Source organism: Boleophthalmus pectinirostris, unplaced genomic scaffold (genome assembly GCF_026225935.1).
Source record: "Boleophthalmus pectinirostris isolate CB_2022bp ecotype Guang Dong unplaced genomic scaffold, ASM2622593v1 HiC_scaffold_13, whole genome shotgun sequence".
Classification (NCBI taxonomy): domain Eukaryota; kingdom Metazoa; phylum Chordata; class Actinopteri; order Gobiiformes; family Gobiidae; genus Boleophthalmus; species Boleophthalmus pectinirostris.
Window position 1 is genome coordinate 11,760,350 of NW_026571036.1, and position 21,534 is coordinate 11,781,883.

The window sequence follows — 21,534 nt, forward strand, 5'->3', positions numbered from 1 at the left end:
AGTAAACACGGTGAATAAGTAAAGTTAGAATTGATTTGTGTCTGAAACTATATGGGAAAAACGTCAAAGGGCCCGAGTGTAGGAATGACAGGTTATGATTGTTACATACACAGTCAATACCTCGTTGTTATTGTCGTAAACATTCAAGCGCCAAGATGTCTGAATTATTGACTTACAACAGCAAATCTAGTTGGCACACTCAATTAAACATTATCAGAGTGAGAGAAGGTAATTGCTTGAAATGGCCATCACAAAACTATAAATCTTCACTGATGTTTGAGGGTGTCAGTAAATAGACAAAGAATAGAAAGTTGCCAATTGGAGAGATTCATTTGCTTTTCAGTAAAACGTAAAACCAGGACTACATGATCAATCTCTAATCCTGGACTGGAAATATACTAAACTAAACCAAACCAAATCTAAACATTACCAAGGCTGCACTAATGCTTGTTCTAGTTTTGTCCTGGTTATGATTTGGTCCCGTTCTAGTCCTGATGGGCATTAAAACTGGCTTAGAACATAATAGGATTTAATGCAAAAGTATAGATTTTTAGTTGTAATTCAGTCATATTGAATATCCAAGATGTTCCAAAAAATGTTGACCTAATTTCGCAGGTCAATAATTCTGGCAGTTCTTGTCAAAATAACCTCAAATGTTCACAGAACGTATAGAAAACGATTAAGATTTTGTATTTACTGTTTTATTTTTGTTCTGTTTTCAGGTTGAGCCATGCCGTTCACTCCCAAAGAGAAGTCATTTTGCGTCTTGGAATATGCTCCCACACATATGTGATCCTTTAGACCTGCATAAGCCGCCTTCCTCTTTAAATTTTTGGTACCAGGTCCAAATTTGTTTGCCAGTTGGTGAAGTTTTTCCAAATTTTGCATTGAAGGCTGCAGAGTCTTGGGTGACTGTGTGCGAGCAGATTCCAAAACGCAAAATGACTTCTCCTGGCTCAAACTGAAAACAGAACAAAAATAAAACATTAAATATAATATCGTTTTCTATACATTCTGTGAAAACTTGAGGTTATTTCAACAAGAACTGCCAAAACTATTACCCTGCGAAATGATGTCAACATTTTTTGGAACACCCTGTTACAATTACACAACCAAAAATCTATACTTTGGCTTTTAATCCTATTTTATGTTGTAAGCCAGTTTTAACAACCATCAGGACTAGAACAGGAATGTCAAATGATGTCAATTTTTTTTGGGACACCCTGTATATTACCTGCAACACTCCATAGAAAACGGCCAGTGACAGTAAATGTATACACGTATCAACTATTATTTTGTTTGGAGTATAATCCCTGTGGCAAATATTTATCTTAGTTTAGAATTATTTTAGTGACAGTTTGTGAAAAAAGTTGAAAAAAATTGAGAAATATAGTGTAGTGGAGTTATGAAAAGGAACTCCTCTATCTATGTCATCAATACACACAATTACACCCACAATTCAGGGACATTTTACGCAAAAAATCTTAACTATAACTGTTTTAACTACAGTATGCCACACACTTTAAATTCAGTTTATTACCAGTTCCCAAAATCTATAGCCTTCTTTTAAAGTCAGACAGGCCTGTAAAAGTGGTTGTCCAGCCTCCCTATTCTTACTGTCACTTTTGGTACAGTGATCCTGTCTGCTGCCCTGTCAAAAACCCGAAGGCGCACAGTGACAGAGATATGGCGTACCCTGCTGTGGAGCTGGTCTATCTCGATGACCAGTGAGCCCAGGTTGGAGTCGGCCAGCTGCAGTAGCCGTTCGGGGGCTTTCTGGGGTGACAGCATGTGCTAGAAAAGATGAAAAATACACAAGAATTACTCAGAGAAAACGCGTGACATGTTTGGGCCCCGGGCTAAGCTTTTGAACCACCGGGATGTGCCCAGAGGACGGGAGAGGAGAGGCAGCAGGGGAATATTAACATGAATTTAAATTTAATATCATTTGTGAGATACACTTTATTTGACGTAGTGCATGTGGAATAAAGTGTGACAAGTTGGTTTAATGATGTTACAGTTTCAAATCAAAACTACACAAAAAAGCAAATGCAAATTATTAGACAAACTGTGGCATATGCAATTGTGGAACAGAGTTTTTGAAATGGATATTTTTAGGACTTGTTTTGAAAATGGGCTCAGGCAAAATCCAAAAAACATGTCTTTGGTAAAGAGACAGACAGATAAAAAAAAATTTAAAAAATGAATTGGAGGACGGGTCAGAATTCTGTGGTTGAATTTACTGATTTATAACAAATATCTCTGTACTTACTGGGCCGATCCACATGAAACAAAAAGTAGCACAAAGTTTGACATATTCGACAATATTAATAGACATTTTTTTTCACAGCTTCAGAAAATGATGCCACTATTCAAGGCCAAAGACATGATTGTTCTGTAAGCTATAAGCTAATTACCGTAAATTCCGGACTATAAGCCGCAACTTTTTTCTCACACTTTGAACCCTACGAGTTATACAATGATGCAGTGAATATATGGACGGATTATTTGTTTGACACATTGTCCATTCATATATACGGTCTATGGTTTGGCAACACAGCGGATACACGCAGCCTGAGTGCAGAAAGCGCCGCTGTCTGTGCAGTTACACATGGAACTAGGGTTAACGTGAAGGTGCAGCGTTTGCTAGTGAGGTTATCAGTGCATTAAAACAGTTCATCGGCGTGTGATAAAATAAGTTATGATGCTAAATTAACATTAGTGAGGGGGATACGTCTTACCCGTGTGCATAAATGCAGATGGGTGCGCAAATGAAAAGAAAAAACATCTCAAACTTCAGTAACCGGACATCCACTCATACCTGATTGATACAACTAGCCCCATGCCCCCAGGAGAGCCTGAAATCTGCTGAAATCCTCCAAGACACTGACATGATGCAGACAGGACAGAGACTCTTTTCTGCAGGAGACATGGGCAGTAGAGCGCGGGGAGAGACGGGGGTGATGCGCCGAGGAAGATGCTCGTTTGATTGTGTTTTGAACAGTTATTTTGCACTTCATACACACACCCTCCTCATGGAAAACACACGAAGAAATGCAGATAATGCAGCTTTTAACTTAATGGAGATTGATGTGACTGTGGAAGAAGGAAATAGAGCAGCTGCACGTGAGCTCGACATCAGTGAGATTTTGGCGATGGCAGCGTGACGAACTGACTCAATGCAAAAAGACGACAAAATCTTTCAGAGGCAATAAAAGCAGACGGTCCAAACTTGAAAGCGTTCTTGAAGACGTGGACACCTGCGGCTTATATTCAGGTGCAGCCTATATATGTACAGTTTTAAAATTTTGTTAAAATTTAATAGATGCGGCTTATATTCAAGTGCGCTCAATAGCCTGGAAATTACGGTACTATAAAATTAAACATTCATGGAGCATACTTTGCAAAAACATAAACAGAAAATCACCCACAGAGTTATATAGGCCCCTGGTCTTCAGATGAAATTATGTCACTATCAAAACACAGACTTGAGCATATCCAGTGTTCACCTTGAGCTCCTCGGTCATGTTCTCGAAGCGGTAGAGCATCTTGTACGGCGGGGGCAGAGGCGAGCTCAGGGTGACCTCCGTGATGATGCGGTACAGACGGTCCATGTCACTGATCAGCAGACCCGAGCACTCGTCATCGCACGCTGCACATTAAACACACAGTATGACACACACGGAACTGTACTCGAGTAAAAGTACATGTTAATAAAGTGAGCAATCCCACTATAGAGCTCATGTTTAACACTAAATTTGGCATTAATTGAAAAGTGCGCTGATAATAAAGTGTGCTAATTTTATTTAATTATTCACCGCGTTGTTCCACGGCTCTTTTGTTTAGTTTTTATAACTCTTTTGTTCCGGCTAATGCATCACTGCAACAATGGCTGATTTGTTAATAATGGTTGCTTTTAGGCGTTTAATCCTGAGCAATTTACACTGTTATCTGCTGTTATTCGCTGGATGTGACGTAGACTGAATAGAAGCCTGTCTGCTCAGCCTGTACCTGTATTTTACTGGTATGTGGGGACTGCTGGTGAGTATGTGCTTTAAGTGATGCTGGCTTCAAAAAGGGGGAAGAAAAAAAGAAAAAAACATAGCTACCTGTGCATGAAATTCAGCACACTCCGGCAAAAGCTGCTATTATGCTTCCATAGTACTGAGAGTGCAACTTAAATGCACAGGGCGGTATAGTGTCTGTGTGTCTGTGTGTTTCTGTTAAGTCTGTTCTCTTCCTGAGCCTGGAGCTGATTTATAGCACAAATTAAAATGTCTGATGAGGGAAATCAAAGATGAATTAAACAATATACACCACGTTCTTTTCTTATCAATCTATGACAAAGCGGAAGAGCGCAGAGACAACTTTCACAAATGCACTTTCTGGCTTTTCTGTCTGAGGCTCTTAGATATGATTCAATACGTCATTTTTAAGAAAGATTTACAACTTTTTCACACATTAGAATCGGGATGTTTCTTCAAAATATTCATGTAAAAGACTATACTTTCCTAGCCTGATTCATTAACCGGTTTTACTTAGTTTCACTTCGTAGAAACCGTCTGAGCTCGCATCCTTAGAATTTGTTCGCTTAATGGTAGGCGGGTACTTTTTATCATTTAACCAATCACTGCTATTTGCTATTATAAGCTTTTCCCAAATCCCGTAGGAAGAAGGGCAATGACGTCTTTCCCCTTGATGAAATTCACCAAACATTTTCTTTGTTCCGGCTTTAAATCCTCGACCTCGGGAATCGTTGACAACACTGAATATATGGCTCTTCACTGATTGGCTGGTGCTGGAACTTGCACTTCCGGGGCTTTTGCGAATCGTCTATTGTATTGTGATTCCTGACCTAGTCGCTGGAGAGAAATTAAATTGAGCGGAGGCACAAGGTGGCGCCGGCCTGGCTAATACTTTCCATATATTTGAGCAAAATGTGTCTTGCCTGAACACAAATACAGAGTTTAAGCAGATCGAGGTAAAAATAAATCCGCTGTGTACTGTCTGCATCGAATTATAAAGTGTTTTACTGTTCGATAATCAGGAAATGCTCTACTAGCATGCTAATTGTTGCTATCTTTACAGTAAATTCCATTCTTGTCTCTGTAAGTTGTGTGAAATGTGCTTATAAATAATAAAAAGGATGTTCAGAATGCATAACTTTGGACCACCGCAAATACTTTAAAATGAACTAGCTCTGTTTGTTTTTCATATTTTTAAGAGGGTAGAAATCAGGTAAAATGCCTTGAAAGTGTTTCTTTAGTGCATGCTGTCATTGTGTCTTTGGGCAAGACACTTAAACAACATCAAAAATAAATAAAAAATCACACACATCAAATCCACAACATGCAAAACCCAAATTCCAAACTGAACTTCTTTTTTCAAGCTTTAGATTCTGCAAAAAGCGCAAAAACGGCAACTGGATCTTGTACTCGTGGACGTCAATATTAAAAATAAAAGCGTTAAGCAACGAGGTCAAAGCAGCATTTCATTCATTAGTGTTAACCAGATTGCTGCTTTTGCCTTTTGATGTAACAGGAAGTATAAAATAGAATAAAATCACCTCTTCACAAACTACTAACAGGCGAACATTGTGGGCTGGACGCTTAGGACATAGGAGACCATTTTCTCTCTCTCTCTTCCATCATGCACATGCACTTACCTGCAGACATGTTAATGGTACAGAAATTGGCCGCACCATTTTGCTCATATTAAGTTTAAATGAAGTCAGAGTGCGATTCAAATGATTGTCTACGTGGCCACTGCTTTGGAAGTCGGTCTCCCATGGAAACCAGGAAAGAGAACACTGATTGTCAAAATAGAGCAAATTAAGAACTGCTGCACCGAATGGCCTCAGTTGTAGGTCAGAGAAAGAACTGTACGATCAAATCTGAGCGAATACATGAGGAAAACGAAATAACAAAGACAGAAAATGATTTGCATTGTTAGAAATAAAATCACATGTGCTAATAGCAAAAACTGCAATTAGGGGTGTGCAAAAATATTGAAATATCGATATATCGTATTGTTTAATGTGATGATGCAGTATCGATATTGTGGGCTGCTTTAATCGATATATCGGCAAGAGTATTTTTGGTGTATTTTACTAAATTATTTTGTTACAGAGCTACAGTTTTGTTGCTTGTTCAGAGGAAGGAAACTTATGCGTTTATGTGACACATTTGATATTTTCACTGTTTTGACGATTTTCATATGAACTTAGCACAAAAAGTGGTTTAACAAAGACTATTAGTATCACAGACATGATTTAGCTTTTATTTTTTATTTAACCTTATCGAATCGATTTGAAATATATCATATCGAATCTAAAGCTCATTGTATCGAGATATGTATCGTATCATGGCTTATGTAGTTATGTATCATATCGGCAACTTCTTAATGATACCCAGGCCTAATATGTTATCCAATCATATTAGCTACACTTTCACATAGTATAGAAAATATAAAATAGCTTCCTTTTGATGCTGTTTTTAATCATAATTTAAAAAAAAAAGACTGAAGATTACATTATAGATCAGAGGTGGGACCAAGTCATTGTTTTGCAAGTCTCAAGTAAGTCTCAAATCTTTGATCTCAAGTCCAAGTCAAGTCCCAAGTCAAAGACAGGAAAGTCATAGTCGAATCTCGAGTCACTGGCTCTTAAGTCTGCTTTGAGCTTCAAGTCATTTCAAGTCTTTAAACCAAATTAGAAAATATAGCTTAGATTTTGGCAGTTTATATGAATTTTGAACAAAGTTGTACTTAAAAAGTCACAGTATATTTATATGAGTATTTATATAAGAGGTATTCTGCACTGAAATGGAAAGGACCATGTTCTCTGTAGTTCCCTCTGTATTACTTTGTTGTACTGTATTGTACTGTATATTACTGTAGTACATTTGAGGATACCACATCACAGTACTTGAATTACATACAAAGTAACAAAAGTAAGTGGGACGGACATGTTCCAGTATGTTCAGTACTGCATTTATCAACAGTAAAGAGAAAAGTATTTTCTAAAAGCATATATTTTTTTAGAAGCATCAAGTCTTCTCAAGTCACAGGCCTGAAGTCTGAGTCAAGTCCCAAGTCTAAGTCTATTTTATCAAGTCAAGCCTCATGTTCTAAAAATAGTGACTCAAGTAACAATTTGCAAGTCCCCACCTCTGTTATAGATTAACTAAATTTCAAACTTTTCGGTGAACTATTATTCACATTGACTAACTAGTTTCCACTGTGGTATGTGGCAGTATGATATACTTTTACTTTTCTTCTACTTCAACTTTTATTTTATATTTTTAGTACTGTTCTTGGCCTTTAAACAGACTATCTACTGGTCACAGAGGAAGTGAGCCATAGAAAAAAAACAAAATACTAACCAAGAAATGTGACCTGCAGAAATGCTCAGACCATAATTTATTCACTTAAAAACATGGTGAAAATCAATGTTGTATAATATGTACCCTTTTAAATTCAAACTGAAAATAAAAATAAAAGCAAATACAAAAGTGGTAGTAGTGGTGTGTTAGTCTTACAGATGATGCCAGCCGGGCCACACACATGCCTCTCCATGCACTGGTCACACGCCCGCCCTGAAGCCCCGCCCCTGCAGCGGCATTGGCCCGTCCTGGGGTCACACGGTCCGGGCAGAGACCCCCACGGTGAGCACTTACACTCCTCACAGCGTCCACCGGGCTGACTGGGGTCGCCGTGGTAACCTGTAGCACACCTGAACAGAGGGTGGAATAAAAGGGTATAAGAGTGAATATTATAGTTGTGATTGAAACAGGGATCTATTCAAATAACTGGATTATTGCTGCTTGTAGCTGCCTCCAGTTGACGTAGTGGACACTCACTGGTACTACAGCGAAAAAATCCCCCAGGCCGAGAAAGATTTTTTGTCATAGCGCACAATGTAATCATAAATGTCTCGTGTTCAGCTGACAGGGCACCTACAGCTTTTAAAAATGTCAGATTTTGTGGCAGTTTTTACCTATTTTTAGATCATGAACTTTTTCTCAGCTCAAAATCCTTCAGTTGTCTTTAAAAACGCTTTCATTAGCCCCAGCTCCGCTCTGGCTCCTCTCACTCTGATTGGTCAAAGTGATCACATGATTCACGTGCGCTCACAGGAGAAACGAGCACTACTGCACATGCTCAATCGGCCCAGATTCACCGGAAGTACCTCCCCGGGCTAAAGGCGAATTAATCTGGAGTCATGCGCCATTGAGCTCGCCCCATTAACTTGAATGGGCGGCCATTTTTAGACACCGAGGCTTGGATTGAACTCACATATTGTTGCTTTCTATGTGGCATTTGTAATCAAGATTAAGTGTAAAATATCTGGTCCCATATATTTTAATTTAATAAAGGCAACAGGGAGGAAATAGGAAAATTATAGAAGAGGATTTATCAAACCTGCTTGTATTGACAGTTGCATTACACTGTATGGATTGTTTTTAGCTGAATTTGTGTTGCAGTATCTTCGATTGTGTGCATTTTAAGATATACTGTACATATTTTGTATTAACCAATAACTTGCCTCTTCTTTTTGACTATCTTCTCTACACCGTCTTTCTCAAATCATGTTTTCCACCTCTTTCGTTTTACTCTCAAATGTCACTTTTGTTCTTCCACTTGGTCACCTTTTCTCTCATACATCCACCATCTCACCTCTGTAGAAGTTCAAACCATGAAAAATATACATAACTACTAATATAATGTAGCATCTTGCTCCATCCCAATGCTTCTACCCACATGACAGTAAACGGAAATAGTAACGTCTGTGTGTTTGTGTGGCGTCTGACCTCTCACAGTGTCTGCCCTCGTATCCCTCTGGACAGGCTGTACATCTGTAGTCGTTATATCCTTCAGCAACGCAAGTGGGACTGAAGCTGCAAGAAACACATGTCAAATCAGCATGGAAAATGTGTTACTTCTTTGTATGATAGACCTAATACAGTTACTTTATGTATGGAGCCAGTAACTTCCATTAACTCTTTCCCCCTTGGACGCATAGCAGAGCATAATTGCATAAAAGAAAACGGACTTCCACGAGTGATTATAAATGATTTTCACACTCATGAACTTTACTGAAACACAGACATATTTGGCATCTCTGTAAACCTTAGACTGAACTATTCATTTACGGACGTTTAAATGTGATTCAACTCATAGCTCACTGAAAATGAGGCTACTTTCTCGTGTGCAAAGCTCCACGTAAGCGTTCGTTTCTGTAGCAATTCTGTCCTACATCGCATCTTGAAAAAAAAAAAAGACTGAAATATTTTAAAGGACTCGCCTGAGAAACATTCAGACTTCCAGACTTTGGTGCAATTTTGGTTCATAATCAAGTATAAAGTCCCCGATAGTTTGTTTGGATATCGCAGGACTCCATACAGTCTCATCACCGGCATTCTCACCTTTGTAAGTTCGCTGGTTTCCACTTTATAATCAACTTCATCATCATTTTGAAATCTATAAAAGTCACTTTCTCTAAACGTAACTCCATAAAATACTCCCGCTCCTCATTATTTCTAAAACTGTGCACCGCAATCTTTCCATTGCTCGTGTTTTGTGTTGTGTTTTTAACAGAAGCTACAATCGTTTAACTTTGGAAAAAATCAGCGAAAACGTATCCTTGAATCCTACTGGTCAGTCTAGTATGAGTTGTAGTGGCCCCCACCTATTGCAGCCTCTGTTTACATGTGAAAAACCCGAACCGTTTCAAATGGTCGTCAAATCACGTCTTCAGTGATACAGCTGAGGTGTCAAAATACGTCAATAAGCATATGTCGTCTTCATGGGGGAAAGAGTTAAAGTACAATATCAACGAGACTAAAAGTGGATCTTTGATTTTACAGAACGGCTAACTAACAAACGTACTTGTTTTCTGGGTTGAGGAGGGGGCAGGCGCACGGTTTACAGTCGTCAGGGGAACCTCGGACCACTCCATAGAAGCCTGGGGCACAGCGCTCGCACCGGTCGCCCTCCGTGTTGTCCTGGCAGTCCTGAGATGACAGAAAACACGCTTCAGATTCATATGGAGTTAAAGTGATGACGACTGAAAACAAGTGATTTTATGGTGTTTGCTCAGGATGGGACAAAACACAAATACCACAAGACGAGACGAGATACGAGATTGGGTCCACAAGAGCGAGACAATACGAGATTTTAACATAATTCCTAATACAGTCTATGAATTGCATGGTTCATTTTCTATTAACTATTAAACATTTATTTGATTTCATAGTTTTGTTTCCATTTTAGTACTGTGTTTTGGAACTGTAAGACTGTAATTCATGCAACACATAACCCATTTTTGTCCAATCCAAATGTAAAAACGTGAAAAAATATCTTACAAGATAAATTATCTCTTGTGTGCACATTCTTGTGGGAATTTTGTCTCGTGAGATCTCGTACCATCCCTAGTATTTGCTCAACTTTCTTGTATATAATGTAAAAATTTAAATTCAATTTGACAACTTTTTAACTTTTAACATCTGAACATTTAAACGAAATGAGCATAGCATTAATCTTGAATTGTTAACGCTGATTCAAACTAGACACTTTTTCAAAACTTTAATACCATTTATAGGATTGAAGCATTTATCTTGAATGATTGAACTAAAAGTATATTTATGGCTCAATGGCTGAAAGCTATTATAATAATCACAATGTTCATGTCATATGCTGTGATTTTAAATGCATGAAAGTCATTTTCAGACACCATGATTTAACATGTTCGGGGTTTTTCTGTTTGTTTTTTTGTAATGAAATGAAATAATTTTTGTTAATGTTGACAGCAAAATCTTTTTACATTGCAAATTTTTAATATCTTAAACTCGTTTACTGTCGGTGTTAAATGTGCCAAAGCTGGTAGAATTTTAGATTTTTTGCGTTTTTTGCGGTCTTGGTCTCATCTCAGACTTGGTCTTCTCTCTGTCTTGTCTCGGTCTCGACAAGTGATAAAATGCAGATAGATTGCTAGATGATGTGCCAAAATAACTGTAAAATACAAGTAAATGTCAAAAATTATAAAGATGATCTAGATTTGGTCTCGATGGGCCACGGTCTTGGTCTTGTTTTGGTCTTGACCCTCAGAGCTCTTGCTCTTGTCTCGGCCTCAGCCTTTAAAAGTCTTGGTTTTGTCCAAGTCTTGAGGTGCTTGGATTCGGTCTTGACTTGGTCTTGTCTCGGTCTTGTCTTGGTCTCAATGAGTGATAAAATGTTGATAGATTTATAAAAACATTTACATATACGTGCCAAAATAACTGTAAAATACAAATAAATGTTGAAAATGACAAAGATGGTCTTCATTTGGTCTCAATGGGCCGTGGTCTCAGTCTTGTCTCAATCTTGACAAGTGATAAAATGTTGATAGATTTATAAAAAAACATTAATATATACATGTCAAAATAACTGTAAAAATAAAAATAAATGTTGAAAATGACAAAGATGGTCTTGATTTGGTCTCAATGGGTCATGGTCTAGGTCTCGTTTCGGTTTTGGTCTTGTCTCGGTCTCAACCTTTAAAAGTCTTGGGCTTGTCTCATTCTTGAAGGTGCTTGGACTCGGTCTTGTCTCGGTCTTGAAGGTGCTTGGACTCGGTCTTGTCTCGGTCTTTTCTTGGTCTTGTCTCGGTCTTGACGAGTGATAAAATGGAGATAGATTTATAAAAACACTGACATATATGTGCCAAAATAACTGTAAAATACAAATAAATGTAAAAAATTATAAAGATGATTTAGATTTGGTCTCAATGGGCCATGGTCTCGGTCTTGTTTTGGTCTTGACCCTCAGAGCTCTTGTTCTTATCTCGGTCTCAGCCTTTAAAAGTCTCTGTCTTGTCTCATTCTTGAAGGTGCTTGGACTCAGTCTTGTCTCAGTCTTCACCAGTGATAAAATGAAGATAGATTTATAAAAACATTGACATATACGTGCCGAAATAACTGTGGAATACAAATAAATGTCAAAAATTACAAAGATGATCTTAGATTTGGTCTCAATGGGCCATGTGGTCTCGGTCTTGTCTTGATCTCAATCTTTAAAAGTCTCGGTCTCGAATTTCAGATTATTATTATTTTTTTTCACATGCTAAATAACTTGATATTCCATTAGTATGAGCATATCATATATATAAAGTTTAAAAATGTCTTAAATCCATGCTCTATGTGTGGTACTGGGTAGTTGTTAGCAGTTTTCTCATGTGCTTGTAAGCAAATGGTCTATTTTCACAATGAGTACTGCTTAATTCATACATAATATTGCAGAGAAAAAAATCAATTCTATTTTCAACATAACAGATGCATCAATTAGCCAATACTTAGCCTTTGAGTATATTTACATACAAAGCGAAGCGCCCACTCCCAGCTCACACCGCAGCCGAGCGTACATGCATCTCTCGTGTCTATAATGTCCCCTGGGCCCTGTCCTATGTGTTTCTGAATCGAAATTTCAATCAGAGCTACAGGAAGGCGGCTCTTAACGAGGACAAGTCATTTCCATTAACTTCCTGTGTTCCTCGTTACTGATAATTACCAGAGAAACAAACTCGTTTAGCTTTTTCAATTTAGCGTGCTCTGCTAGAAAATGCTAATGATGCTGTTATGCCGAGCGAGATGGGATTGGAGTAGGGAGGAAATTGCTGGGAGCTAGGAAAATTTGCACGGAAAAGGAATGCAATATCAAAATGGCTGCCTTCCTTGATTTTGTTGTGAACTGGAAATTGCCACTAGGAAATAAAAGTACAATAAGAGCTAAAACAAAAGTAACGTTACTGCCTCACGCTTCGTTTCAATCTGCTTCTGTTATGTTGGTAAAATTAGCTGTGCTGCTTCCTGCTTTTTTAACATGATTCACTTCCAAATTTTACCAGCAGAGGGCATCAGACACTAATCCAGTCTAACATGCTTTATAATAAAAAGGCTAGTGTCGTAGTACTCAAGACCGGTCTTGGTCTTAAGATCGGCCTCGATTTTGGTCTCATCTCGATCTTGAAGATGTGTGGACTCGGTCTTGTCTCGGTCTTGAGGTGCTTGGACTTGGTCTTGTCTCAGTCTTGTCTCGGTCTTGATGAGTGATAAAATGGAGACAGATTTATACAAACATTTATATATATGTGCCAAAATAACTGTAAAATACAAATAAATGTCAGTCTTGTCTCAGTCTTGAGGTGCTTGGACTTGGTCTTGTCTCGGGCTTGTCTTGGTCTTGTTCCGGTCTTGTCTCGGTCTCAACGAGTGATAAAATGGAGACAGATTTATACAAACATTGATATATATGAGCCAAAATAACTGTAAAATACAAATAAATGTCGAAAGTTATAAAGATGATCTGCATTTGGTCTCAATGGGCCATGGTCTTTGGTTTTGTTTTTTTCGGTTTTGACCTTCAGAGGTCTTGGTATTGTCTCGGTCTCAGCCTTCAAAAGTCTCGGCCTTGTCTCAGTCTTGAGGTACTTGGACTTCGTCTTTTTTCGAGGTCTGACACTTGACGAGTGATAAAATGGAGATAGATTTATAAAAACACTGATATATATGAGCCAAATAAATGTCAAAAATTACAAAGATGATCTAGATTTGGTCTCAATGGGCCATGATCTTGGTGTTATTTTGGTCTTGATCCTCAGAGGTCTTGGTCTTGTCTCAGTCTTGAGGTACTTGGACTCGGTCTCGTCTTGGTCTTGAGGTGCTTTGACTTGGTCTTGTCTTGGTCTTGAAGGCGCTTGGACTCGGTCTTGTCTCGGTCTCAACGAGTGATAAAATGGAGATAGATTTATAAAAACACTGATATATACTTGCCAAAATAACTGTAAAATACAAATAAATGTCAAAAATTACAAAGATGGCCTCGATTTTGTCTCGATGGGCCGTGATCTCGGCCTTGTCTCGGTCTCGACCCTCAGAGGTCTTGTCCTTGTCCTGGTCTCGGGACCCTGTGGTCTCGCACCAGTCTTGGTCTCGATTAGTGCGATCTTGACTCCAACACTAACGCAAGCAATGTTTTTTTCTATTTTTTATGTGAAATCCCAGTGCAAAAGTTTGACAATCTCCTCAATCTCCTCTAATGTGCACAGAAATTAGAATTTGACAAATAAAATAATAAGTAATGTTTAAAGTATCATGTTTTTTATCTGTAAATTGTGTCTAACTTTTGGACTCCCTACTGTGAGATCATCAATATGTTTAGAACTCCCATCTTCCTGTAATTTTCCACATATTTTTCGTCTTTTCTTTACAAATTGCTTCTTGATTGGTATAAAACTTTACCTTATTTATATTTACAACAGGTAAAGTAAGAACAATACATCTCCTTTAAATCTCGACTCTCGTGACACGGTGTCCTATTGACTGTTGTATTGACCTCGGTGAAGTTATAACACTGAGTCTCCCTTGTACTTTTTCCCATTAAATTACGCTGTCACATCTAAAGGAGAGGAAATTACACCGAAGAAAGAGCGCTGTGAACCTGGGCTCGTTAATTATTGCAGGGCTAATTACAGTTTCGGGCCTTCCTGTCTGGACATATGGTCTGAAGGGGATCTCCAGAGGCAGGACCCACCTTCCCTCCACACGAACACACACTCGAACACACACACACATACACAGACAAAGAGACAGAAGCAGAGGGTTTACCTGGCAGATGGAGGTGTCGGGGTCGCACGAAGAGGAGTGGCCGCTGCATTGGCACTGCACACAGCTGCCCATGCCCGCGGCGGTGGGCAACCTGGAGGCCGGGGCGGGTGCCAAGGATCCGCTACGCAGACGGTAAAAGCCTGACGCGCACTCCTGCATGCACAAAGACAGAGGGGGTGAGAGTCTGACAGCGTTTCGATCCAACATGTTTGATTTTTCTTTTTAGAATAGAGTCTGAGTGACACTGTTGGGCAAGTTATTTCAAAAGTGTAATGCGTTATTTATTACTTGTTACTGTCATTTCAAAGTAATTTGTCACATTACAATATTACTGCATTTAAGATGTAAGGCATTACATTACTCTTACATTACTTTTAAGTTACTCTCACCAAAATAACTGTGTAAAGCTGAAATTTTAAGCCGTATATGGATTGAACCAGGACTAAACCAGGACTGAAAACAGGACTGAGCCAGCAGGACTGAACAAGGGACTGAACCAGGACTAAACCAGGTCTAAACCAGGTCTAAACCAGGTCTAAACCAAGACTGAACCAAGGACTGAACCAGAAGGACTAAACCAGGCCTAAACCAGGACTAAACCAGAACTAAACCAGGTCTCAACCAGGTCTCAACCAGGTCTAAACCAGGACTGAACCAAGGAGTGAACCAGGACTGAACCGAGGACTGAACCAGGACAAAACCAGATCTAAACCAGGTCTAAACTGGGACCAAACCAGGACTAATCTTGGACTAGGACTTGGAATCTAGAACTGCAGCTGAGAGAACCCCGAGCCTGTGGAGCAGGGTGTTCGCAAAGAGCAATCGGGCGTCAGCTGCGATTAGCCCCAAGGGGACAGAGCTTTGGGCCGATCCTTTTGCCTGTGGTCACCCAACGGTCTACGCGGGCGCAACTCCAGGCCTATTCCAACACTTGAAATCGCTGCTGATATCGCTGTGATTTTAGCAAATTTGTATGAAGAAAAACAAAAAAACCCACCACTTCAATCCAGGTTAAAAATGCATTGTAGCGCGCGTTACTGACATTTGTACCGAGTAAAATTACCATTTTTTTTCAACCCTGTAATGCCTTACATTACTGCATTACAGAAAAAAGCAATACATTACAGTAATTTGTTAATTTTATAACGCATTACTCCCAACACTGCTGAGTGAAATACTGGGTCTGGTCTAGTGAGGGAAAGCATTAACACCAGATGCTCAGGCTATAAATAACTTCATATGAATAAATGCTAAATATGTTTTATTACTGTGCGTTAGATTTTCTTTTCTTAATCTTCATACTATAATTCATATTTATTATAAACACAATGTTAACAAGATGGCAATCTCCAGAAAAATGGCTTATCTTGTCAAGAAAACTTTGCATCATCATCTAAATAGCTATCTAAAATCTCTCTGCTCCCTCTCTGCTGTATAAAAGACAAAAGTACATCAGTTATCAGCAATAGACTGTAAACATTGTTCCCTTCATGGGCAAGTAAATTAAACAGTTTATGTAATCATTTTCAGACAATGTTTTGATTATAATTGTATTACATAATGTTCATGCTGCTTGTTCAATACTCCGCAATAAACATTTACATACATTTTAAATTAAAGTAGAACACACATAACAATAGGGATAGTATTTCAATTATCAGTGATTTTAGTGATATCGAAGGATTTGCCTTGATATCGGTATCAGTCCGATGTATGACACTGATATTTTTTCTGCGCTGGCCTCACTTCTGCGTGATCATGTGTCATTCCCAGGTTGTCAGTGCATCAGAATTGTCTCTATGAGCAGACTAAATGAGTAAAAATATGAATTTACACAGCGGCCTACAACTTAACCTGAATTTGATCTGCACTATAAATTTTAAAAGCTTAATGTCTAGACAAATCGCTTATCAACCACAACAGCAAGATAAATATCGTTTATCGGTACAATACCAATTCGCACAATACGATATCATCGCAGTCTGGACCTCACCGTACAGTATTTATTGCGATGTCGTGGGAAAGCTCATGATTAGGGATGTAACAATATCCAAAACTCTTGGTACGATATTTTCACGATATACATCTCACGGTGCAATATTTATTTTAATATTTTGTGGAGGCTGCGACCAAAACTGTTAATATGCTACTTTTTCCTCTTAAAATGCCTTGACAAGACTTAATCCAAAGCACTAAGACTTAAAAGTGCTTAGAACTGTTATTCTTCTTGTATTCTGCACTGAAATGAAGCAAAGGATCATGGTCTATGTAGTTCCCGCTGTCTTTTTTAGCTATTGCTGCACCATAACTCTTAATTTAAGCAAAGAGACTTGTAATTCCATATATTGTGATGGTCCACGATATTATTGTGTGAACTTTGACGATACGATATCACGATATTTCGGTTATCGTTACATCCCTATTATTTTACCATCCATAAATTACAGCACAAACATGCAGTTAAAGATGATGTTTAACCCTCACAGAAGATATAATGGTGTGTAATTGGTCCAACACTGGCCCAGTTCCTCCTCTCTCACCACTGCACACATATAATTAAGAGTTATTCCCCTCAGTAACTTTTGAACACCATCTCGCTCCACCATGACGGCACACATGAAGGTAGCTAGGTCTGCCTCTCTCTCTCCTGTTCAGTAATAATTAATGGAGTCCATTTAAAAAGCCATCTGTTCCCTCTGCTAGCACTAAACGCCCGTTTAAAAATACTTTATTAACAACGCCGCGGCTACAAATAGACTCGCCATCTGTCAGTCGGGCCCTGCGTGACCCGGGTCCATCAAGTTGAGCTACTGTTCTGCCCTTCTGTGAGGTCTTCCTTGGATGGACCTACACTTTTTATTTGATGGTGATAAGAAGGTATAAGTACTTTCATGGCTGATGCTCCTTCCCTATGCTGTTTTACATTGGAAAATTATAATATTTATATCCAATTTTAAAGGTAATTTAAAGGTAATACTTACAATAAAATAACTACCGTGCATGTAATTAGCTTCAAAATATTAGAAAGTTCCCCTTTTTGTGGTTAAATCTGAACACTGCCTCAACAAATTTTGATTAAAGACTAAAATACATAACATTTCAATTCCAGGGTCCATCATCTGATTGTGTCCATGCATAGAGAATGAAGTTTTGTCTAGAATGTTCCACATTTAACTTCAGTCTGTCTCCACAGAAATGCAGGTGACACTACTAGGCCAAATTATAGGTCCTATCTAAAAAAAAAAAAGAAAAAAGCAAGCAATAAAAACACCTGAAACTGAATAAATGCAAGGTAAAGACTGTATTTACTATAAGGCATAATTAAAATCCTTTAATTTTCTCAAAAATCAGTGCACCTTATAATTTGGTGCACCTTATGTATCAGTTCTGGTTGTGCTTACTGACCTCGAATCGATTTTATGTGGTAAAAGGCGCTCAAAAATCAGTCAAAAATGTTTTAGGACGACTTTGGTAAGCTACGAAGCCCCACCGCTTGATGGATTGTTGGAGCATTATGGCTACGGTAGTCAGGAGCCTCGCGCAGTCCGACAGAAACTGGCTACATTAGTCACAAGGAGCGAGCAGTTTTTTCAGCGCTTATAGTTTATGCAAATTAGTCATGTGGTTTTAAGTTTCATTTCTGTAAAAGGTAATCAAATGTGCACAAAACTGCATCAAACACGTTATTCCTCAATGTATATTTGAGTTCTCCTTGTCAGAAATAAAAAACAAACTTAAATTATCCACCCACATTCACATTCATAATACACATTCACCAAGACGGGGAGGCAACGCCGGGTGAATTACGCCACAATCTGCCAATGGATCACGTGAATGCCTGGACTAAGGAATCAGTCTCAAGTGTCGTCCGTATGTTTTGCTTAATGCGCCTTATAATCCAGTGCGCCTTATGTATGAAAATAGACGAGAAAATTCAACATTTCGATATTGTGCCTTATAATTCGGTGCACCTTATAGTCCAAAAAACTACGGTAAGTTAAATGCCATACTGTGGAACATTCCTGACAACGCCATCTCAGTGGAGACAAGCAGGTGCTGTGCCCTTCCCCACAACAGTCCTATATCCTAGTAACAATAACAGAGGATAATAACATACACAAGTCCTATATTAACAAAAAATGCAAGCAATTAAAATGCTTGAAACTGAATAAATGAAAGGTAAATATCGTATTTTTCAGACTATAAGGATAGTGGAGGATAGTGCATAATCTTGGCACAGTCAAACATCAAAAACGCCTCGCTAAAAAGGCAATTAACAACTGACCAGAATCTCTCGCTCTTTAACTGTGGAGCTGCAAGTACTAGATTTCCAACGAATCTCATTTGTTATGCAACATTGTAAGAAACTTCTTCATGAGTAATAATGTTTAAACAAGCATCGAAGTAATTTTCTGCTTCAGATTAACACAGTTTTATCCTTTCGATGTTCGACTGTTTTCGTATGTCCAAAAACCCTAGAAGTGTTGCCAGTGTGTTGTATCATGAGGCGTGTGTTGAAAATCCTTATTAAAGTTGAAGATTGAGTCAGTGCGCTCTCCCTGTGGCTTAAAGACGGACACACTCAAAGTCAATTGCTTCGACAAAATCAGAAGTCGGTGAGGGAGGCGATGAGTGCGGCCTAATCCCCGCCAAGAAAGCAAAGCGCAGAAGACATACACAATAATGAAAAGACAAACCCAGAGAGGCTTAAGTCACCACTGAGTGTAGATTGGAGACATGTGGGTCACTGTGGAGATACCAGTGACCTTAAAGTTTACATTTGCAAAGTCTGGACTCAAGAATACCTAAAAAAAAGTTACAACCAACATAGTCAAATTTAGTAACTTTGTGTGAACAATTTTTCAGCGAGAGGGAAGTTAATTTTCAGGCGCTCTGTGGTTGTGTAGTTTGTTCAAATAGCATAACAATTGCCAATAGTTTGCTCCATCCATAATTCATCTGCCATCCAAAAATGGGTTCAGTATTTAGGGCGAGTAAGATTTTTGCGTCCAACTTTTTTCTAATAAAGCACGTGGTCTAGTTGCGTCTTCAGATGTCAGGTAAAAACTTCAGATGAACTCTCAATCCTACTGTGAACGATTCTAATGCAGATTTAAAGGTGCGTTGTGTAGCTTTTCTGATGAACGGTCCGTCAAATTATTTTCTCCATTGAAATGTTATTGCTTTGTCTGGAATCTTTCGCATTATGGTATTAAACCTTTCGATCTTCATGGAGACCAAGCAAGACCAAGTTACAGGTCACAGATCTGCGCAGTGGTGTAGTGGGGGGCATATACTTAAATTGGCATGCACACAGATGTCATATAGATTGTTTGTTTACTAAAAAAAGTACAAACATAAAGACCGGCCCAGTAAAAATCTGTAATATCTGATGTTTTGGTTTTTTTTTACTCAAAATGATGCGGTATCATGTTATTAATATTAACATTCTGGTTTCATCCTAGTTTCGTCCTGGTTCAGTCTTGTTTTAGTTGTTTTTGAGTTATAAAACCGTCTGTAACTGAATAAATCTAAAGTTTAAAGTTTAATGACACACTGAGGAACATTCCAGGCAAAGCAATAACATATCCATAGAACCAAGAAGGTGATGGACGCTCCACCAGAAACGTTACACAGTGCAACTTTAATCTCCAGGTTCAGTTGTAATGGTGGTTCCATTTTTAACCAGTAAGAGCACAGACCACAGACTCACTCTTAAATAATGACTAGATTTAACAAGAATCTCTTTTTGTTCCTGTTTTAAAGGAGTTGCTCATGTTATTTATTAGTATGTAAAGTGTACAGACCTCACAGGACAGTCCGGAGTATCCCAGTGGACACTCGCACTTCTCGATCTGATGAGCTTTCTCACTTTCTTTAGTGGGACGACCTTCCTCTGCCACTGTTAGCGTGATTTCAGAAATACTGCCAGAAGATGAGAGAGAAAAAACATCATTAACTGTGAGAACATGTCCATAGTAAACATATAGACATGTACAATATAGAGCTCTGCACATCAAGATGGACTGACATGAGATTTGTTAACAGTAAAATCTACGTTAACACTTTCCAGCTACACTGTAAACCCAAGTATCATATTTTTCAGACTATAAGTTGCAGTTTTTCTCATGGTTTGGGTGGTCCTATACTCTGGTGTGACTTATATATTAATATTTTCACACTGACAGCCTCGAGAGGGCGCTCTAGACTTGTGTGTCAGTATCTGCTGCTCCTGTGACTCCTGTACCACTGTCACTTGGCTCTACTGCGCATGTCTACTCCAGAAAGAGCCTCTTTTTTTTTTCTTCATTAAGTATTTTTTGGCTGGTGCAACTTACTCTGGTGCAACATACTCTGGAGCGACCTATAGACCGAAAAATACTGTAAATTACCAAAACTCCAAAAAAATTATTTAAAGTTGATGAACTTAAAGTCACAATCTTCCAGAACTTAAAAGGTTGGATGGCTTTCTACTTATACTTTTTGATAACAACTGAATTAATAGTGCTCATTTAGCTCAACTGAAATACAATAATTCCATCTAATAAAAAAAAAGTTAAAATGACTCAAAAAGAAGAACATGTTTAAACCAACTTGACATAATTAAGTTAGTAGGACTATATCTAATACTTTGAGTATACACAACTTAACCTATTAAATTACTTTGACGGTTCGAGTTTACGGTGTTATACTGTATATTTATATGACGTACATGATGTTTTCAGATTCTATTGAGTGTATGGTATATTCAAATTAAAATATTCATATTAATAATTTAAATCAGATACATCTAGATTCCATATCCAACATCGTCACATTTACAATTGTCATTTTGCTTTCCCTCTATTCCATCAGATATACATGTACAATTCTGTGATCCCATCTCAGTTTTAGC

General features: G+C 38.4%; 1 protein-coding gene across 1 annotated transcript in view; it reads right to left on the reverse strand.

The window, feature by feature from the left end:
- LOC110156398 (laminin, alpha 2) overlaps positions 1-21,534 on the reverse strand; it is a 332,216-nt gene that overhangs the window by 87,935 nt on the left and 222,747 nt on the right. Inside the window, 7 exon segments of the mRNA XM_055149659.1 lie at positions 1,696-1,794; positions 3,510-3,652; positions 7,539-7,732; positions 8,811-8,897; positions 9,889-10,013; positions 14,640-14,792; positions 20,447-20,564. Of these exon segments, the coding sequence (XP_055005634.1) occupies positions 1,696-1,794; positions 3,510-3,652; positions 7,539-7,732; positions 8,811-8,897; positions 9,889-10,013; positions 14,640-14,792; positions 20,447-20,564 (919 nt within the window).